This window comes from Elaeis guineensis, chromosome 8 (assembly GCF_000442705.2).
Source record: "Elaeis guineensis isolate ETL-2024a chromosome 8, EG11, whole genome shotgun sequence".
NCBI classification, from domain to species: domain Eukaryota; kingdom Viridiplantae; phylum Streptophyta; class Magnoliopsida; order Arecales; family Arecaceae; genus Elaeis; species Elaeis guineensis.
Genome location: NC_026000.2, coordinates 126,686,809 through 126,707,704, shown reverse-complemented (window position 1 = coordinate 126,707,704; position 20,896 = coordinate 126,686,809). Strand labels below are relative to the sequence as shown.

The following is a 20,896-nucleotide window of genomic DNA, read 5'->3' as shown; positions in this document are numbered from 1 at the left end:
CTTGCATTTTTATTATAAAAATACATATTCAACATGTGAGTTCACAACGATTTTGCATCTTGAATATGCGACTTTATACCATTCCAATTTCAATTTCAAACCGTTCTTAGCTGACGTGGAGGACCAAGTCAGTATAAAATCGCATGTTGGATATGCGATTTCAAGACTTACTCGCATGTCCAACATGCAATTTCAACGGTGTCATCCTAGTCAACCAAAGTATGATAGAATGGGAAATAAGTTGGGACCTAAGATAGATTGAAAAATAAGTTTTAAAAAAATAATATTTTAAAAGAAATTTCTGAAATGCAGTATCATATATTGGTTGGGTGATTAAAAAGTACGAAGTGACAAATTTCAATCCTATGGAGTTATAATATTTTTTTATTAGAGTTGTCAAAATAGACCGTGGCCCACGGACCGGCCCATTTAGGCCCTAAAAATAGTTGGACTGGGCTAGTATTTTGGTAGCTCATTTAACAAAAGAGCTTTTTAACCTAGCCTGTTTATGGGCCGGCTCATCTAGCCCACGGACTGACCTATTTATTTAAAAAAAAAGAGAGAGACATAATTACACAAATTGTTAAACGTTAAAAATGGGGTTTAATATTGAAGTCAGTTCCCCCATCTTTTTTTTCATAATATTCTAATTAAAAATTACATAATATATTCTAATTGAGAATAGAAACTAAATTTCAATGGTTGGACTTATTATTATTTGAACAATATTTGTTATTTGTTGATTTTTTTATTTTTATGAAGTTTAATTAATTTATGATTTTTTTTTTCTTATAGAGAATGGAGATTATGATATTATTATAAATTTTTCGGAGTTATTTCATATTTGTTTTTGATATTTTAAAATTTGATGTAGAAATTAATTTTATTTATTTATTTGATGAAATATTATGTTTAAATATTTTTAAATTTTTATAATTTTTTAATTATTTTAATTTTTTAGTAAATTATAGCGGTCAACCAGTTTGGGCTCTTCACTTGTAAGAATCATGATCGGACTGCCTATTTAATGGCTCATTTATCAAAAAAAATTTCTTGGCCCGGCCCTAACGAGGGCGGCCCGTGGAGGACCGGCCCGTTTTGACGACTCTTTTAAACTCGGGACCTTCTGTATCTCCCCTCCCGTCAAAGTCTTCTTCCTTCTTTCTAAGCACACGGAGAGGCGATGGCGACGGCGACGGCGGCGAATACCGACGGCCCAGAGAAGTGGATCGCAAAGGCGCAGCACATCGTGGAGAGCCCCGTCACCTCCACCAGCGTGGAGGAGGACATGCTTTTTGGCCACGACCTCCACCTTTCCTCCAAACCCGATTCCACCGCCTCTGCCGCCGCCGACGACGACGAGCGCTCCAAGGCCAAGGTCCACCTGGACGCCGCCGAGAAGGTCATCCTCCAATCCGACCCCTCTATCCCCGGCTTTCTCACCGCGGTTTCAGACGGCAAGTATCTCTCCGCGGTCGACGAGATCATCCGCCTCTCCTGCGGCGGGGTCGACGGCGGCGTCCACGGCCGCGCCACGAGCTTACTCGAGACGGCCATGTCCCGCCTCAGAATAGAGTTCAGCCACCTTATAACCACCGTTCACTCCCCAAACCTCGATGCCGATCGCCGTTTTTCCCGAAGTCTCTCCGTTTCGTTGCCCTCCAGGAGCAGCGAACTCACCGAGGATTTCAGCACCTCGATGGAGGAGGAGCGGCACGCGGTAGAGGTAAGAGGATGGTATTCGCTATCGGACGAGCAGACCTTCAATCTGATCCCTTTCGAGGTTATCTCTGACCTCAAAGAGATCGCCGACCGAATGATAGCAGGCGGGTACCAGCAGGAGTTGTGCGAGGCCTACATCAGTGCTTGCCGGAATTTATTGAATAATTTCCTCTCTGTTCGTGACGTCGATCAGTTGATAATCGAGGACGCGCAAGCGATGGATTTCGAAATTCTATCTAGTCAGGCGCGTAACTGGTTTCGAAGATCGAAATTATTTGTCACGGATGTTCTTCCAAGGGTGAGGGAGCTCTGTGATCGGATCTTTGAGGACTCTGATGAGCTTAAGGAAGAGAGCTTCAGAAAGGCCACCAAGGGTCTTGCCCTGCAGCAGTTCAACCATGGGGCTGTGATTGTTACAAGGCTGCAGTCACCGGCTAGCGTTTTCCTCATGTTGAACATGTATGAGGATCTCATAGACCTCCAGGCCTCGTTCTGGGGGGATTCACAGGAGTTCATATGTGGGGAGGTTGAAGAAATTTTCGAAAGGTTGGAAAAAATGGTGAGAGAAACTCTCGCTGAGTTTGAGGTTGCAATTAGGAGTAGGAAATTATCGAAGCCACGACAGAGTGGCCAGATAGATCCTATGGTCAGCTATGGGATGACTTACATCACGACATTGGTTGGTTACAGTAGCACTCTCAATTTGCTTCTCCATGATGATGGAATTGATGGTGGAGACAATTCGGTGCGCGGTGAGAGCATGACCCCGTTTGGCCAACGCATGCACGTATTTATGTCATACATAGAACTCAGAATCCAGGAAATATGCACGTTTTATAAAGACGATGATGGCTTAAAATATATATTTTTGATGAATAACGTACTACATATGGTTCTCACAGTTGAGGATTCAGGGCTGAAGGCACAATTAGGAGACGACTGGGTCCGTACTCGCCACAGACAAATCCAGCAGTATGCTACATGCTATCTCAGAGCTTCGTGGAGTAAGCCCTTGTCTTACCTAAAGATTGATGGATTATTGTTGGGGCACGAAGGCTCCTCCAGTGTCATAGTGGCTGTGAAAGGAAGGTTCAAGAAATTTAACTTGGCCTTTGAGGAAATATGGAGCACGCAGACAGCATGGATAGTCCCAGATCCTCAGCTCCGAGAAGACCTGAGATTATTGATATTGATGACAGTCATTCCAGGGTATCGTACATTTCTTGGGATAACTTACTGTCAGTTAGGAGCAATACTGAAACCATCAAAGTACCTAAAGTACACTCCAGAGGATTTAGAGAATTATTTGTCAGATTTGTTTGAAGGGACATCTGAGAAGTCAAACCATCTGAGGAGAAAACTTGGCTCATAATAGATGAGGTTCTGGTCAGTTATCAGCATTAGATTGAGACTTTTGCTTCTATCTTTTAACCTTCTATTGCCGTTTTAATTATGATATAATCATAAGATATCTGGATGCTTGTTATGTCTCATATATATAATGATAATATTATGCATATATAGAATCACTTAGTTTGTCTTTTCGAAGTCTATGCAATCACTAAAAAGAAGAAGAAGAAAGAAAAACCATGAATGCAGTGTCAGAATCATGTGAAATTGCTTTGAGATCTTGGTAAATTAACAGCACGTCATAGGTTGTGGACAATAACTTGAAATATCTTTCTTTAAGCTATACTACTTTATGTCAGTAGCATGCTAAAATCACTCAATTAGCAGCCAATATTGTTTTAAGTTTTCCACGGGCCTTTTAATAAGCTTTAAATTGTCTATGTGCGTCGATATTGAAAAACTGTGTGCTACTCATGCACGAGTTTAGGAACTACCTGTAGCTTGTAAAAGTTTCAGTTTTAACAATGTAGGTCAATACAGTCAGTATTGGAAAAAATAATCAAATGATGCAATTATGATGATATCTGAACATATTAGTTGCTCTTTTACAAATAAGCTGGATTCACAACCTTGGTTGCTCTATAGGCTAGATAATCCGCATTCAAACTGAATGAATATAACCATAGAACACAAATTCACTCTAATGATCATAAAATATTCTAACCTGTTATCTGAAGTGATATGCTTTCCAAGTTCCTAATTTCTGTACATGGTCAACCTTCCAAAGCTCCTGTTCCCTTGCAAGAAGGGCTTCATCACGACTGATGAATGTCCGCTCATGTTACTTTTCTAGAATAGCTGCCTGCATAAGCACCATATTCTGAAGCTGGCACCCATATGGTAAAGCCTTGTGCAAGCACCTTCTCCCAGCCTCAGAATGTTATTCTTCCATAACATGAAGGCCTCATCTCTAGTACAAAACCTCTCAATTTTATGGTGAATTGATGACTCTTGATAATGTTGTCATAGGAAGTCCCCTCTCTTCGGCCGTTATGCTAAAAGGTACTTGTCTAACATTTCAAGACAAAACTTCTATGCCATGTAAGGGCTTGTTCACACCATTTTTTGAAGAAAATCTGACCTTTCTTGGAGAATTGGCTTGAATCCAAGTCATCCCATGAAGAATAGAATCTGTGACCTAGGTGCTTTAGGAATTGGAGATCATTTTAGCATACGGTATCATTTGGATCCTTTGGGTACAGTATGTGTGTCTTTGGTGGTTGAAACCAATTGAAACTGTATAATGTTTGAAAGGATAAATGCAAAAAATTCAAAAAAGAAAAAGAGAAAATAATGCAAGTTTGAAAAATAGTTTAGGTACAATTTTAAATTATAATTTTTTTTTAGTGAGACATTATTGCATGAAATATCTATTCATGCTAAAAAGACATTTTCTGTTTATGAATATCATTAATTTGAATTTCAGTAAACATGGTAACCTCATGAAATTTAAGCAAAACTGCAAATTTTGCTTATTTTTGTACATAATTATATTACTGAAACAACAAAATGTTAAAAAGATTAGGCTTCTTTTATATTTATCGTACCTTAATACCTACATGCTCTTAAACCTACTAAAAGCTCACAAAAATTGAATTTGATCATGTGAAAATATTTGCTAGCTTCTTAATATAAAAGAAAAATCAACTATCCTATAAATGATTACCAAATAAATCTCATTGAAAACTATAGCATATATTTTTGTAGAATTGATCAAATGAATGAAAATAAACTGCATGTGCGTTTCATAAATCAAGTATAATGAAAGTAAATGGTGGTAGGAAATGGCTTACAAGAAAGATAAGACTTTTGAAGAGTCATGAATTTGCTTGATTCTTGTTTAAGTTACTAAAACACCAAACAGTGTCATTCATCATCATATACCATTTTAATTGTATAGAATTTACAAAACACAGAGCTCCAGTCCATTTGGTGGATATTGAAGTTCTATTATGTGGTAACGAATTCTCAACTTGTAAAAGATGGCTCTGATCGAGCCTGTATGGTTATAAGCCTTTTATTAATGATTTGTCGGGCTCTCTTGGAGGCCTTTTTTTTTCTTTCACTTTCTTTGATCACCTTTTTGCCCTTTTTGAGCAAAAAGATTGGACTAAGTCCAATCCAATTCATTGAGAGAACAAAAGGTTGCAGATCAGAAAGATAGCATGCAACAAAACTACCCCATAACTGGGTTGTTGTACTTAAGCCACAATGAAATTAAAACAGTCTCTCCATCACTTGTCTAATACTATTTAAATTCTTCTCATTTGCTCCTGAGATACTGCTCTTGAGTAGAAAGTTAACTTGTTCGAGAACATGCTTTTTTTCGTTGATCACATTTATCTGTTATGCACTTCATATTGTTCTAGGCAATAATGTTGTCTTTGTACTTTTAAGAAATTCATATGAAATCTTCCAATAATATGGGAAAGGTTTATATGTGGCTGGAACAGAGTTCAATGGAGAACCAAAGACTTGAAGCTGCTGGAGAAAGAAGAACTTTTTGATCTTTTTTGTGTTCGAGGTTACAAATAATCAAACTGTTGCAGCTAAATCAGTGAAATATCAGTCCAGTCCCATTGAAGATATTTCTTTTTCAAATGGATTTCAGTTTATGAACATGAAATGGAGCCAACTTTTCCTATAAGCTGGAGTTAACCAAGGCAGTGGTAATCATAGGTGGTTTCACAACCAAAACTTTCTTCATAGGTAGCCTCATAGAAGTTTCATGCATTGGTTAGTACAATTCAATAGCATTAATAGAGATAAAATTGTTTACACAGAGAAAGCATGGGCATCAACTTCACTGCCTGGAGCTAAGAAATGCTCAAACCTTACCCAAAAAGAAGGGATTTAAGAATACAAAACTGGGTAATTTTGAAGACGAACAAAAAACAGGGAAAGCACCATAAATGTGGGAAAAAACAAGATAAAAGAAACCAAAATAGAACAAGGAAGAAGTTTACATCACCGGCGACACAAGGCAAAAGTAAATTGTACTTAAAATTTTGGTTAGCTATCAGACCCTGCTATTCTGTGGCAGGGGAACAACACCATCAAAGAAATCTCCGAAGTAACCATGTGGCTCATGCACCAGCCTGGAGATTATATCTCTGAGTGTGATCACTCCCTCCAGATTGTCCTCCTTGTCAACAACATAGATTCTCTGTCTCTTTTCAGCATCCAGCTTTAAAATGATGTCTTTTATTGTGTCATCTCTATTACAAGTGATCACATTCATCAGCATGGGTGAGGCATCTTGATGCTCCTCAAAATATTTCTTAACACTGGTGACAAAGTCTTTGGCTGTGATAGATCTGCACGTCATAAATATTTAATTTTGTAAGAATATTTTATCTCAACTTCCTTTCACACAAACAAGATCAACTTGTTAACTCCCAATGCAAACTTTTTTTGAAAAAATCCATGCTGTAGCCTTGAAGAGCAAAAACTAGAGCATGCATAAACTGAGAAGCAAATAACATGAGTTAATTATATTCTGAAAACTTAATTGTTTCGTTTGAATGTATATGTAGACTGAAAAAATGTACCAAATACATAGAGGTCGCTCTTCTATTGACAACAAGCCAAATCAAAGATTTTATAACAGAATAAAATAAATTTCTTTGATTGGTAGCCAACTAAAACTGGAAACAACATGAGTAACTTTGACACCGAAAATAAGAAAAAGCAAAGTCAACTGAAGCAAAAATTTCAAAGACAGACCTGTAAGCCTTATATATTTCAGGAGAAGTTAAAAGATATTGAACATCTCTGATAGTTAAATTTGCTATTGCCTTATTTCCACTTCCATCAACCACTGGCAATCCACCAATTCTTCTCTTTCTCATTAGTTGGAAGGCTTTTAGAACTGGTTCCTCTTCACTCACCTGCAAGAAAAGACAAAGGTATGATAGATATTATTTTCAGTATTTTGAAAATAGACAGGCAACATTTGATTGGGAATTGAAGTGCCTAAAAGACAAAAGTGGATTTAGGATAACTTTCTATTGTTTGAGAATCTCTTCTAAATCTCCTTTGTGCATATATCTGCTTGTGAAATCAGCCAGATGCGAATGAAATCTGGGAGGTGACACATCTTTTATGGCAAAATAAACAAGGAAAATAGAAGAGAGATCTGCTAGATACTTGTATGTCATATACCAGTCAAATGAGCAATTTTGCTAAAGTCTGTGAGAGAGTATACAGTAAGGAATCATATAAAAAAAATCAACTTACTATGATGGTCAACTGCAACATTAAGCAAACATTCCAAAATATTTCTGCAACAATATTCTCCTCCTCTGTTAGGTTAATCCATTAAAGCTTGCTTTCCAGGCATTGAAATTTCCTTCTCTTGAGTAAATATCTAATAGTGTCTCAATTTACAAGTTTTGTTTTTTAAGAAAGATACAAGTTCCATTTATAAGTTACCACCTTTTTTGTCTCCCTAGTCCCTTGAATCCAGATTGGTATTTCTTAATTATGGGAGATCAAAATATGCAAACAACATGCAGTTCTCTTTGATTTTGTCAAGATATACTTCTCATAAATGTCATGTTAAGTTCAGATGAGTGGTGTGAAAATCTTAAATTCTAATCTTATGTGTGGTATTGCATATCAAGTTGTTGATGAAAGAGCTACCGATCTAAATAAAAGAGAAATTGAAGTAGCATGAGCGCACCTTGACAACTTTATTAGGCCTCATCAAGGGAAGCCCCAGTTCAAGGAGCTTCTTCGTGCCCCAGTCTTCGAACCAGTGAAGCCCGACACATTCTGCCAGCATGTGAACGACTGCAGACTGTGTGATGATGTTGTCGATCTTTGCTTCGCCCAGGTCAACCACAGGAAGGCTCTTCATTCTGTACTTGGATAGCAGCAACAGCATGGTAAGGAATGAATCAGAGTTCTGCAAGGCAAGAAATGGTGCCCAGCGGAATGATCCTGAGATGTCTCGAACCTGTACAAAATCATGAATCTAAGTACTGGATAACCAAGCATAATGGTAAAAAAAAAATCCAAATAACAAACTATTTATCAGTGCCTCAAAAATCAGGCAACCTTTGTGTTCTTGTAGAAGTCTGAAGAAGTGAGAGTTTCAAAAAAGCTTCCACCCATTGAAACTGCAGCTTCAGGGGCTGATTTAGCCATGACTCCACCATGAGCTTCAACAAATGTTGCTGTCTCCAATGTAACAGTGCCAAGTTTAGCTGCTAGTCCATCTGCAGCTTCTGTTGTTGCATCAGAACCAGCAATCATCCCCTGTGCTGCAACTTCTGACTGCAAACAGAATGCCATAATTCATTAGCGATGATTATGCAGTTCTTCATCTCTCATATACTAAGGGTGAGTAAATTTTCTATGTTTTCATAATAACCAGGGCAACTGATAGTATGTTGCTCTCTTTTTGAGGCAGAATTGCTTTGCATTTTATAGTTACTTTCTGATACAATGTTAAATAGACTGATTCTTCTGTAAGAAAATCTCTTGCGAGGCCTCAAGCCTTCCATTGTTGTGAATGGATTATTGCTTTGCTTGAGAATATGGTGTGGCACTACTTTTATTTTATAATGGACTTTAGATATGGGAGTTATTTCAGTTTTACTTTACCTCTACTCAAAAATTACTGGGAAGACAAATTCTGCTTATGTTGTGTCATGACCTCTCTGCTTGTTGTCAGTTACTTATTTGTATAGCTCCAAAGCTTGAATCTCTATCATCAAGCTAAGTCCCTTCTTGTTTTCCCTTGATGGCTTATCACAATATGTTGGATTTCTTTATAACAAATAATGAAAAACATAGACTTATAATGCTGAGGCAATCCGCCCATCACAAATGCTTGACATTTTTTTTTCATGATGATCCATAGTATCCTAAAACATATCCAATCCACCTGGCAACAGTTCTAGTGGAGCATACCAGCCATGAAGAAGAAGCACGACCCTTCTTCACCAAAGGTCCATCTTGGAGTAATCAGGGGCAAGCCTCCTGTATCCTTCTGAGATATCAAAGGTGATAACCAATAGAAAGGGAATAAGGTGCTTCCAGGAAGAGCCCGATGAAGAAGGACCAATAAAATTTTGATTGGTTGCAATGGAGAGCAAATCTATCCATCCATTCAAACTAGTCAAGATCAACCTGAGTTATGTTGTGCGGCTGCCATCCCAAGGGCAGTGCTCTAGCTTATCCTAGTCGGTCATACTTTTGGAAGGGTAAATAATTAATTAAGCTATGTGGCATGTATTTGAGGACCTATATGAGTATGTGTTTAGTTATACATTGATCATACACTAGGTAGATCTTGGGTATTTATATAAGGCCCAAGAAACTCAAATAACCCTTTCAACTAGCTTTCTAAAGTGAGGTCTTAGATTGTTACAATATAAGTCTCTCTGGCTTACATGCTCGTGGATTTCTAGCAGTACTCTTCTTTTTAATGAGCAGGTGGCTTGATCATTACACAAGCATTCCACGAGGCATAACTATTCCCATTCTACCTTTTCTATTCAGGAAGCAAACACAGCTTTAATATATGGTTTTTCATTCTTGGATTGCATCGTGATTAAGTACAGCATTCAACATAAGCCACTAGTAAGCTTCTGTATGTTGTGACTTGTTGTTTGGCCATTCAAGTTCTATTGTACAAGTATTCCGTAATTGATTGCAATAACAGTATATATTGTTTTTTCACTTCAAACATCATTAAACTGTACTCAGCTATATATGAGGCTGCAATAACAGTATAAATTGTTTTTTTTTTTTGCTTAAGACATCATTAAACTGTACTCAGCTATCTGAGGCTGACTACGTTTTGTGAGTCCTCTTGTACTACGGAAAAAAGCTTTTGAGTTTCAACATTGAAAAATTATACTACATTGACAAAGTAGGAGACCAGGATTATAATAATTTGCCACATGTCCATGTCCATTGTCAATGAAGACTGTCTAAGATATAAGTAGTGTTCATGCATGCAGAGATTGAAGGCTTGAAGGTCAATATTATAGGTTAACAATTTAGGATGTTCTTGTCCATTTGAAGATGTTGCTATTATTACAAACGACTGCAAGATTATTTAGTGTATAAGAGCATAAAATCTAATGCATAACTGGCACATTGAACTGTGAAGATTAATCATATGCAAACCTGATGCAGAAGCCATACAGCAATTCCAGCAAATTCTACAATGCCAAGGTATCTGTCAATCCAACTAGCATTTTCTGGTGCCTCCATATTGCGCACTGGTGCACTCAGGATTTTGTTTTTCGATAAAGTTTCGACAGCATCAGCTAGACTAGAATCTGAAGGTATCTCAACAACTGAAGACGATGTCTCCAAAGCAAACAATTAGCAATGTCATATTTCGTTGGAAGCGGTTAATCTTGGATGTCCAATAAACAAGCAACCAAGAACGTAAAAAATTACAAGAGCACGAAGAGAATAAGCAGGTGGTCTTGAAGACCAAGAGCTAAGCTCCTCCAATTTGGAAAGAAATGCAGAAAAAGAACATATTCAGATCTTTGCATTTTCCACAAAGAGCCGAGAATGAATACATTTAGAGCAATCTCAAGTAATCAGGAAAAACTTAAATGGCATTCAAAACCCACATGTTATCATAGTCTTTCAAATAGATGAGTTCTTGAATGGTATCTTTATTAATTCACATGCTTGAATGCTGGAAATTCTCACTCAACCACCACTCTTTTTTATTCTCCTATCCATCACCAAATTTGTCAATCCTTGCCTCAACTACTTGCTTTGGCTTTATGAATTCTAGTTTGTCAACCATTCCTTCTAGTGCTTAGGTGTCACCAGTCATCAAAATATTGTTAACATGACTGCCACCGCTTCTTTTTTTTTTCCCTGGTGAAACACTGCCACTGCTTTCGCCCTGTTGAATTTTACAGAAATGTCTCATTATATTTCCATTTTGCTCTCTGTTGGATGCAGGATGACTTAGTTTGAGAACTTTTAGACACATTTGCCTCTGTTTCCACAGATTAAATCTAGTTTTTTTTTTTTTTTTTTGATGAAAATAGAAGCTTTGAAGATGATGTCTTCAACAGCCACCACTTTATTAAAAAGGAAAATTACACTAGAACATACAAAAGATTAAATCTAGTTATTCAACATAAACAAGATGTGCAACAAAATACAACAATTATGCCCATTCACTATCAAAAGTATATCTGCACTTATCTCTGCCTAAATATATGGCTGGCTGTATCTTCTGGCCTAGATAAAAGCATCAGAAAAATGCAAAACTAGGCCATTCCTGTGAAAAAGAAATGATGCAAAAATACAAAAGAAAATTTGGGCTGTTTTGCCGAAAATTTTCTTCACCTAGCTAGTTCGCTTTGTTGTAGATGGTCATACCGTTCAGTTTGATTCTTGATCACTTTCTCCCCATCCAGTGCCAATTCTTGTGTCACTTCTAATATGCCCTCTCGCCGCCCCCCACCCCCCTCAAATTTTATTGGCCTTAACATCTCACCATGTTCTTCTTGTTCACAGAAGCCATAATCTTCCTGATACGGATTGTATCTTTCACATGAAACAAATATTTATTCACCTTCCTTTGCTCAAACCCACCGTTGGATCACCCACTTAATTTGTCGCTTTGATCTATGCTGGGGCAAGTGATGGAGTTCGGAGTGCTTTGAGATCTATACGGATTGGTCCATGCAAAGGAAAATAAATCCTTCTTTTCTGCGAAAGCTACAATTTCTATCCTCATCTTTCTATACTAGCATGGATCCTCCATGGTGCATGAGTGGCATCACAAAATGCTGTGCAATTCTGAATGACCGCAATCAAAAGATAGATGGCCATCAAATAAGACCGTCTATCAGCACATACCACTTCATACATAGCGTGTATTGTTTGATAGCTATCCATCTTCTCATCGCGGCCATCTAGGGAGGTACAGCACTCTGTTGTATTGCCTCACGTTGCTTCCTATAATTTTATCAAAAATACGTGCTTTTATTATTTCAAATAGAGATGTCTTGAGACAGTGCTGAATCTAATGCCATTTCTCAACAGAACAATGAACCAAATGCTGCATTGATCCAATCTCAAAATGGGGGAGACGTAGCATCAGAGAGATGAGGCTGAGTTGCACCAAACCAAGAAAGTCTAAGAAACTCGAGGCAGCGAAACAGTAGAGAGAGGGGGTGTTACGTTGGAATATACCTTGGGACGAGGGGGCGAGGGGGAAAGAGGAGACGGGCATACTCTCGAAGCAGGAGTTGAGCTTCTCGGAGGGGCTGAGCTGCGGCTCCTGGATGTCCCACAGGTCTTCCACCCGCAACCCCACCTCCGCCTCCGGGCTCGACCGTGCACTCCCCGGCGGGCTATCCATTCTCTCTCTCTCTCTCTCTCTCTCTCGTAACGAATAACGGTCAAGGACCCAAAAAGGAGAACAGATCTCTCTTGAGAGAGAAAAAGTAGTTTAAGGATTAGAAGGAGAAGAGGATCAATGAGAAATAGACAAGTGGAACAACACCCGGGAGTCCGAAGCCGCAGGAATTTGATTCCACCAGCATTTTTTTTTTTTTTTTTTGATTTATGGTTGTTTCGATGCTTTGTTCCAAACAGCAAACAGTGGGAAAATTAGAAAACACAACCGTAATCATGATTAGCAGCCAGTAAGACGGTTTTAGAAGCCTTCCATTACATTGTGAATATAATATGTTGGTGTTGTTATTTAACACTCCTTCATTGAAGAAATTTTGCATTAAAAAAAAAATCTATTTAATAATCAATTTTGCAGAAACAAGTTGTATTTTTTTTTTCAGTCGAATACATTTTTAGGGCTGCTTTCTTTTGTCGCCATGTATAAATAGGTGACAAGATTCTTTCAATATACATATTGACATACAAATTGCTTTGTTACTATACAAGTGATTTGATCATGAAAAAAAAAATGCTCTATGCGGACATTTAAAAAGAATAAAAAAACATAAGAGAATTCATAAAAATGATGTTTTAGTTTTTTTTTTCCTTTTAGGTGTTAGTTTGCTTTCTCCTAATCTACACAAGTTTCAAAACCAGTAAAATCCAGAGTTGGCAACACCATTATTCAGCAATCTCTTCATTCATCCTATGGAGATGTGTCATAATTGAAGAATCGATCATTTGACATATCATGCTTGAGTTCAACAAATTTTATCATGCAAAGAAAACGAAGGTAACTCGAGATTTATCATGGTTCAAATAAATTAACAATCCATCAACCAAAGTAGCAATACCAACCACATCATTGTTCAAAGTCAAAGAAAAAGAAGAGGATCCAAACATGATATGCTAACCAAAAGAAACTAATATAGAAACTAAACCGGTTAGGATCATATAGGAGAGGAATGAACATTTGGGATCATGTAGGAGAAGAGGGAGATCCAAGGGGTGTGACAGATAATCTAATATCCCTTCTACCATTAAAAATAAACTCCCTGGTACCTCTTTCATGAGGCTCCACCCCATCTGGCCCTTTGGCACAACCACAATGTCGATGGTTCGAACCCTTCCTCTAGTATAATCTTTATTAACTATTATTTTTTCAGGAAACATATGCGGAAATGTGATAAAAAAATGTTCTTAAGATAATATCATGGTAATCCATCAACAACTGATCCAATAAATACTAAAGAGTATAGAAGGTTATAGTTTAAATAAAAATAGTTCTGGCTATCAGACTAAAGCAAAGTAACAGAATTTAATGCGAAGGAAAAGCCCCCACTGAAACCGCAGAAGGAAAAATGAAGTCAATAAGTTAATGGCCATGATTCTTGAGGTTAAGAGCAAGCAAAAATATCAGCAATTTGATTGCAATCAACATGCAGCTGAGTACAAGTAGAACTCTGTCTTAAACCAAACAATCATATCAAGGGGGTGTTTGATTCGTAACCAAAATCGGAATGGGAATGGAAATCGGAATGGCTTGGGATCAAAATCGGAATGACCAAATTTTTTGAAGCGTTTGGTTCGTGACTGAAATTGAAATTGGAATGAAAATTTGAATCTATAGAGGAGAGTAGGGATTGAGTTCTATATAGATTGAGCCATTCCTATTTCACCCTGGAATCGGAATTGAAATAAGGCTCCTTCCAACCAAACGGTTGGAACGAGAGTCATCCATTTCAATTTCAATTCTAGACCCCACTCCTTCCAACTAAACACCCCTAAGTGAATCTTTTTTGAGCCAAATAATCACACTAAAGTAGATCTTTGAGCCATATCCTCGCAGCTTGGAACATGTTGATGGTTGTCAGAATAACCATTGGGTGAGTTGTTTCTGATAGGTGGTAGGGAAATTGCTACCCCAGATTGCTTGTGGTCGTTAAGGCCTCAAAAGCCATAAGATATTCCTCTGAGAGCTGAATAGCTGATAGGAAAACAGACCTTGGTCTTTGGCTCCCTGCTGTGCCCCCAGAAACAAATACATATCGCACTGGTTCAAAAGCTAGTTTCTTTTTGAAATCTATTTAAACAAGAGCGACAACTACGCCACAAGAACACTAGGAATACTTCGGAGGAATTTTTAAGAGAATATCTTATTTAATCTAACTATTAAGGTTTTTTTTCCAAAGGAAAATTCAGACTGCAATGTCCTTGTCTGCAATGGTTATGACTGCGAGCAAACTACTTGGATAAATCAATTAATGTTGGCAATACCCATGCTTGTACAAGCAGGCAAAAAATTCACATTAGTCAAGTTTCAGTTCATCGAAACAAATGAACATTAGAAGATCAAAGAATGTGATCATTTATCCAAGATGGAAAAGATAGACAGGTACAGTATGATAATTTTTTTCACATAAAGTAATATTACACGAGTAAACAGTTAAAACATTACATAGGTGGAAAGAAACATTAGAAAACCCTCTATCCTAAGGTTCCATTGTTGAAAAGAAAAGGCCACTTTGGCTTTAGAAATCAAGCAAATCGTGGCAATAGATTAAAAAGATAGTTTCTGTAATCCATTCTGCTTCCATTTCAAAGTTAGAATTGCAAGTATAGCACCCTCTTCCTCTGTCATGTGAATCATGATTGCCATCTTAACAATGAGATCTTCTGCTTCAGGGTGGCAGTGCCCAAGAAGTCGGAAAATATATCAGTTTGATGCCACAAGGGAAGGTTCACCCCATCACAAAGAAGGTGCAGCAGCTGTAGAAGAAATCTGATAGCTTGGTGCTGACATCGAAGGCAGAGATTCTAATGTCTTAAAGCTGGCATCTATGGCAATTTCTTCTTAACAAATGCCAATCGGAGATCAATGTTTAAGCTTCTTTCATGAGCTTCATCAACAGAACTGCATGAGATGCTTGTTAAGCTTAAAGCATTTGTAAGGTGCTGCAGGAAAAAAAATGATATGCCATAAATATAGCCTTGGAAGTAAAGCTTTGATAGGATGAGCACATAGGACAAGACAGCATCAAATAATCTTCAAGAACCACTAATTCACAAACCTTATGATCAAATTTGTCCCAGCATTCTTGTGAGGCTGCCCAAACAGAATTGACCCATTAACAGCTAATCTTAAATTAAAGGACAACCATATGAAATGTGCACCCTCTTGACAACCAACCTCTCCAGTTGAGACTGCAAACCGGCTTGATAAGAACTACATCACTTTTCTTCTTCTTCTTCTTCTTTTTCTTCTTTTTCTTCTTTCTTTTTTTTTTTTTTTTTTGGCTTGCTAAGAGAACTGCATTACTTTTCAAATTATAAGAATAACATCACATAGTGAAAATAGTTCTTTTTTTAAACTCATATTAAGCAGGGTATGAAAGATATTGTTTTATTAGTTCATGTTGGTTTAACTAGGTCATTAAGATGAGTTTGTTGGTGGATCCATGATGAGTATCACGAATCATCAAGTCAAGTTTAGGTTAGAGCTTTCACTCAAACAATCTAGTCCATAGCCACCGTTAACAACATAGAAAAATTGGACAGGTCATTCCAATTCTTAGGTCATGCCTACGACTTAGTAATGGAAACAAAACTTCTGTAGACTGTAATGCTCTCAAATGCCCACATGACCAAAATATGATATTAGACATGTTAAAGACAACCCAAAGTCCAATCACTTGAATCTTAAATCATGTTAAACATTGTTTTTACCCCACATAGAGACACTAAAGTGAATGTTCAGCATTCAAATAGGGAAAAAATGATAATAAACCATGAATGCTGTTCCAAACCAAATGTCAACCTTCCTAAAGTATGTAAAACAAGAAATAAGATTACTAACATGCAACCAATACATATCTTGTTAAAAACAAATGGCACTGAACTTCTTGATCCTCAAATAAATTGTAACAGTATTGTTGGTAATAATATTGGAATCCCATCATGAACATTATAGGTGGTTGATATGTGAGTTTCTCTTCTTTAATAGAACAAACAGAGATCAAGTCATTTATACTTCCTTTACAACTATAGTGGCAAGAAATACCTCCCTGACACAAACAATCGTTGCACTAAACAGCTTTTGTGGCTCAGCCATCCTTTGCTTTATTTCCAATTTATAACTCATTTAATTTGTAAATTTGGAAAGTCTAACCCTTGAAATCCATCTAATTAATTTCTTGAACCTATTCAAATAGGAAAAAAATAATAATATAGTAATGATGTATTATCCAATATAGCTGTTTTGATATGCATGATGAATTCACATAACAGAAAATTTATGATGATGTGTTCTCCAGTTAGATATCCTTTTAGAAGTAACTGTAATCTTGTCTAGATCAGCCAGACATACCCTAAAACAAACAATCCTGCCACTAAATATGCAGCTCTTGGTGCTCAAATCTTCTTTTCTTTCTCAATTTATTGAACATGCAATTGAACCTACATACTGAAAAAATGTGTCCACCCATTGTTATTGACATGATTTTCTTTTCTCCTCCATTTAATGAAAATTTCCTTCATCATTTAACATTTCTTCAGTAGTTCAAATGCATCATTTATATGGTTCTTCATATGCTCAAGCTTAAATATGAATTTTGATTCTTTACAATGTGAGTTACACTTTTGGCCTCCCTTTCAATTTCTTGCTTTGTTAATTAGAAAGAACTCTATGAACTAAATCCCCTCATTACTTAAATGCCATCTTTTAGGTCATGGATTCTAAAGTCGATGGAATGGGACCTATAAATATCAGTACTATACCATTCCAACATGAAACTGGTACCAAGGTCGGTATGGCTATTACACCCATCCCAATTGGGACGACATGTAGAAAAAAAGAGCAGGATGATGGGACAAAGTATCCACCTCAACTTGTAGAAATTAGTATTAAGAACATTTCGGTTGGTACCAAGCCCGTTCCAATCAAGATGGGGTTTTTTTGGAGAGAAAAAAAAAATTGGAGGGACATGATGTCTTACATAACTTAAAGTATGAAAGACAAATTGATCAAGCATGAAACCTTGTACAATATCATACTAGAAAGAGAATTATTTGATGCAATAAAAAAATATATTAAATTGTTCAACCAAAAAAATATGGAAATGCAATGAAAATTTTGCCGAATTTAATGGAAAATCCATAGGACATTTTGGCCAAATATTGAATTATCAAAGCTATTGGCCATGAATCCTCTAGACTTTGCATTCATCCATCTAAATATTTACAAGTTTTAATCAGGGGTGGTAGGGATTAGGGAACAAGATTTATTCCTTACACAACAGGCAGTCACTCCTACAGTTGATTATGCTACAAGCAACAAGTACCAATTAGATCAATATAGCACATAAAGCAATTTCAATTTAATTCATACCCATATGGCATGTTATAAAAGGAACAAGTGATTGATTTATCATGTGATTAATAAGTCGAGATTGAATGTTCATAACCAAAGTGACCTTGAGATGAGCTCAAATTCCTATTTATTGTGACCTAGCCAAGCCTGAACAGCCCAAAGCTCAACCTAGAAGGACCTGTTTGCAGACACATTATGGTTAAAAAGGAACAAGTGATTGATTTACCAAATGAATGCATGAGAAATTCATGGACTTCAAAGCATGCTTCCACGAAAGGGCGAAGTGATTGTGATTTATTTTGCATCATAAGGTTTCTTTTTCATAAGGATAAGATATGATTTAATTGATGTATGCATGTATACTATACAGAATCACTTTGGACCTCTCAGACTCTCTGCATCTTCTACTGGAATATTTTTTTCTATTATTATGTAACATGATAAAAATACTGTCAGTGCCTATGTCGATTCTCTTTATCATAGAAAAAAATTGATCTAAATGTATTAATTAAAAAACTATAATAGGTAGGTATAAGGTGTTAAGACATAAACGTTATTTTATATTTTTATAAATTCATAATGGCACTAATCAAAAAAAATGTCATATTGGCACGCAATATCATGTAAAATCATATTGTTATGGCTGTTTCCTCATACAACCAAGGTTTCAAAAATTTAACTGATGAGAGACCCCATTAAATCTTTTATTCATCATCAGTATAAATAGAGCCACTGTCCACAGCGTAGCCCGAGCGGCCGTTCTAATAGGATATAATAGACAATAAAAATTTAAAAAAGATATTTTCTCAGAAAAAAAAATATCTGATTTGATTAATTATTGCTAGCATGAAAGATTGAACAATCAAAATGATTAATTATTTTATACAAAATCAAATAAAAAACTAGCAACCGTTATTGTTATATAAGGCCCACTAGAATCAGGCAACTGCCTCTAATCTTTACAAGTGCAAGCAGCCAGCACCATGCCAACCATCATTTTATTCAAACAAAGATATATCATATTATCATCTGAAGTTGAGCTGGGCTCCTACCACAATGATTTGGAATGCTAAAAAAGGATGACCGTCCGGACCGGGTCCGGACTGGACCTAGTTTGCGGCTCCTGCTCTTCCGAGCCTTCGAAGGCGAATAAGACGCGCCGATGGCCAAGTCATAGCCCCTGTGAATCACGATCTGCCTCAAAATTCTCATACAACAACACGAATCTGGAAGCGCTGGATTCCCAGGGGGAACATTGGTTCGCCATCCCCGTGGCTTATCGTAATCTCCACAGGACCGGTCGAGACAGAGGACGCAAACCGCTGTCTCGACCGCAAACCCCCGTCCTGGCCATCCCATAGCCCCCCGCTGGAGTGACAAGCTCGCGCGACCGAGCTCGGCGCTTCCTCAATCCTTCGCCCTCCTATTGGAACCACCATTCCATTCCCATCATCTTCCGATGTAGGATTCCGAGACCATCGCTCGGTCGAACAAACGAGAGGGAATTGGGGAACGAGAAGAAAGGAAGAAGAAACCCCAACCCTAGCAACTATAAACCAGAGCGGAAGAGAGAGAACGAACCTCCGCTTAATTTCTCTCTCCTGCTCTTCTCTGCTCTCGTCTCCTTGTCTTCTTCTCGCGGTGTTTTTAATTTTTATAATGGCCCGGCCGAGTGGATTCTGCCGTACCATATGTACGGTTATAAAAGGAGGCATTGAGGATGGCATGTACGTTTTTCTTGTTTGTGTAATGGCCCTTACCTGGGTGGATTACATTGTTTCCAAAGTATCATATATATTGCAGCTGTGGATGGAATATTTTCTTTCTGAAACTGGATGATGTCCAGAAATTAAGTGGTTTAATCGGATCATCGATCATATAAATTATTAGATCATATATATATATATATATATATATATATATATATATATATATATATATTTTAATGGAAAAATTTTCGTTTGATACGTAATTTGTTAGAGAGTGAAAGAAGCAGATATATGGATAAAAAAAAACAGAACCCTCGTGAAGAGAGGAAGTGGGTGGTGGTGAGGTCCGAGAGTGGATGGTGGTGAGGCTCGCTACTGACAGTAATCTCATTCAGGCCAGGAGAGGCCATCGGTGCTATCAAAGAGGAAGACGGTGGAGCGGCTTGTGGAGAGACGAGGGAACTCCTCCCCATCTACTTCGTTGTTGGTGAAGTCGTGGAGGGGCGGCGCAGCCTGTGTGGGTGGAGGGGGCGGCGAGGGGGCTCGATCGTCGATAAGGGAAGGTGAGGGGGACGATGGAGGAGGACGGGGACTGGGAGATCAGGGTGTGCGATCCGACCCTTGTGCTTCTTCCGTAGCCGGCCCTTCTTCGCTCTCCGTTCACCTGCAGCATCCCGACGAAAGCCTCCCACCTCCCAGATGGTGACGTCGCCGGTGAGACCAAAGGTGCCGATGGCGAGACCATCGGCGGAAAAAACAGTCTTCACTGAAGCTTCCCTATTCGCTTGTGGCTGCCGCCAGAGGAACGTGGTGATGAGAGGGCGAGGGCGTCGATCTTATGGGCCCTTATGAAGAGAGGGAGTGGGTGGTGGTGAGGCCCACTACCGGCAGCAGCCTCGCTTGAGCCAGGAGAGGCCGCCGGTGCTATCAAAGAGGAAGGCGACGGAGCGGCTTGTGGAGAGGGGGGAAGGAAGGGAGGGTTCACCACTCCACGATGATGAGGAAGACCTCTGCTGCTTTGCTGTCGTGAGCTTGAGCTTCCTCCACCCCATCTACTTCGTCATCGGTGAAGTCATGGAGGGGACGGCACAACCTGCGTGGGCAGAGGGTGCGGCGAGGGGGCTCAACCACCGGCAAGGGAGGGTGAGGGGGGCGACGGAGGAGGATGGGGCTTGGGAGATCAGGGTGTGCAATCCGGCCCTTGCACTTCTTCCGCGGTCAGCCCTTCTTCGTGTTGGATGTGTGTCCTAAAAGCCAATCCTGGTTGGCACATACTTTTCTCTAGGGCATA

General features: G+C 38.3%; 2 protein-coding genes and 1 long non-coding RNA gene across 6 annotated transcripts; 1 reads left to right on the top strand and 2 right to left on the bottom strand.

The window, feature by feature from the left end:
• Positions 1–1,145: 1,145 nt before the first annotated feature.
• Positions 1,146–8,734, top strand: LOC105049685 (exocyst complex component EXO70A1). Of its 4 annotated transcripts, none has more exons than XM_073261683.1 (2): positions 1,146–3,102; positions 7,758–8,734. In XM_073261683.1, the coding sequence occupies exon 1, from the start codon at positions 1,184–1,186 to the stop codon at positions 3,092–3,094; it is 1,911 nt and encodes a 636-aa protein (XP_073117784.1). In that variant the 5' UTR covers positions 1,146–1,183; the 3' UTR covers positions 3,095–3,102; positions 7,758–8,734. The 4 variants fall into 4 exon arrangements, with proteins under 4 accessions (XP_073117784.1, XP_019708029.1, XP_010927725.1 ...); XM_019852470.3 differs by having other exon boundaries at positions 5,586–8,734; XM_010929423.4 differs by having other exon boundaries at positions 1,146–3,108.
• On the bottom strand, positions 6,152–12,747 carry LOC105049684 (SNF1-related protein kinase regulatory subunit gamma-1). The gene is made up of 6 exons (XM_019852474.3): positions 12,325–12,747; positions 10,276–10,448; positions 8,194–8,412; positions 7,817–8,092; positions 6,859–7,022; positions 6,152–6,449 (listed from the first exon to the last, which is right to left on the bottom strand). The coding sequence occupies exons 1-6, from the start codon at positions 12,491–12,493 to the stop codon at positions 6,152–6,154; spliced, it is 1,299 nt and encodes a 432-aa protein (XP_019708033.2). The 5' UTR covers positions 12,494–12,747.
• Positions 12,748–14,883: 2,136 nt separating this feature from the next.
• On the bottom strand, positions 14,884–19,637 carry LOC140851279 (uncharacterized). Its single transcript, XR_012134029.1, has 3 exons — positions 15,719–19,637; positions 15,600–15,634; positions 14,884–15,483 (listed from the first exon to the last, which is right to left on the bottom strand). It is a non-coding gene; the product is annotated as an uncharacterized lncRNA (long non-coding RNA).
• Positions 19,638–20,896: the final 1,259 nt, after the last annotated feature.

Bases quoted from the DNA above. Each gene is read 5' to 3' on its own strand.
- LOC105049685 (XM_073261683.1), top strand. From the start codon at position 1,184: ATGGCGACGGCGACGGCGGCGAATACCGACGGCCCAGAGAAGTGGATC.
- LOC105049684 (XM_019852474.3), bottom strand. From the start codon at position 12,493: ATGGATAGCCCGCCGGGGAGTGCACGGTCGAGCCCGGAGGCGGAGGTG. The intron at 7,023-7,816 runs GTGCGCTCATGC...CTTTTCTTGCAG, and splicing joins GGCCTAATAAAGTTGTCAAG to GTGAGTGAAGAGGAACCAGT. The intron at 6,450-6,858 runs GTCTGTCTTTGA...TATGACGTGCAG, and splicing joins GAAATATATAAGGCTTACAG to ATCTATCACAGCCAAAGACT.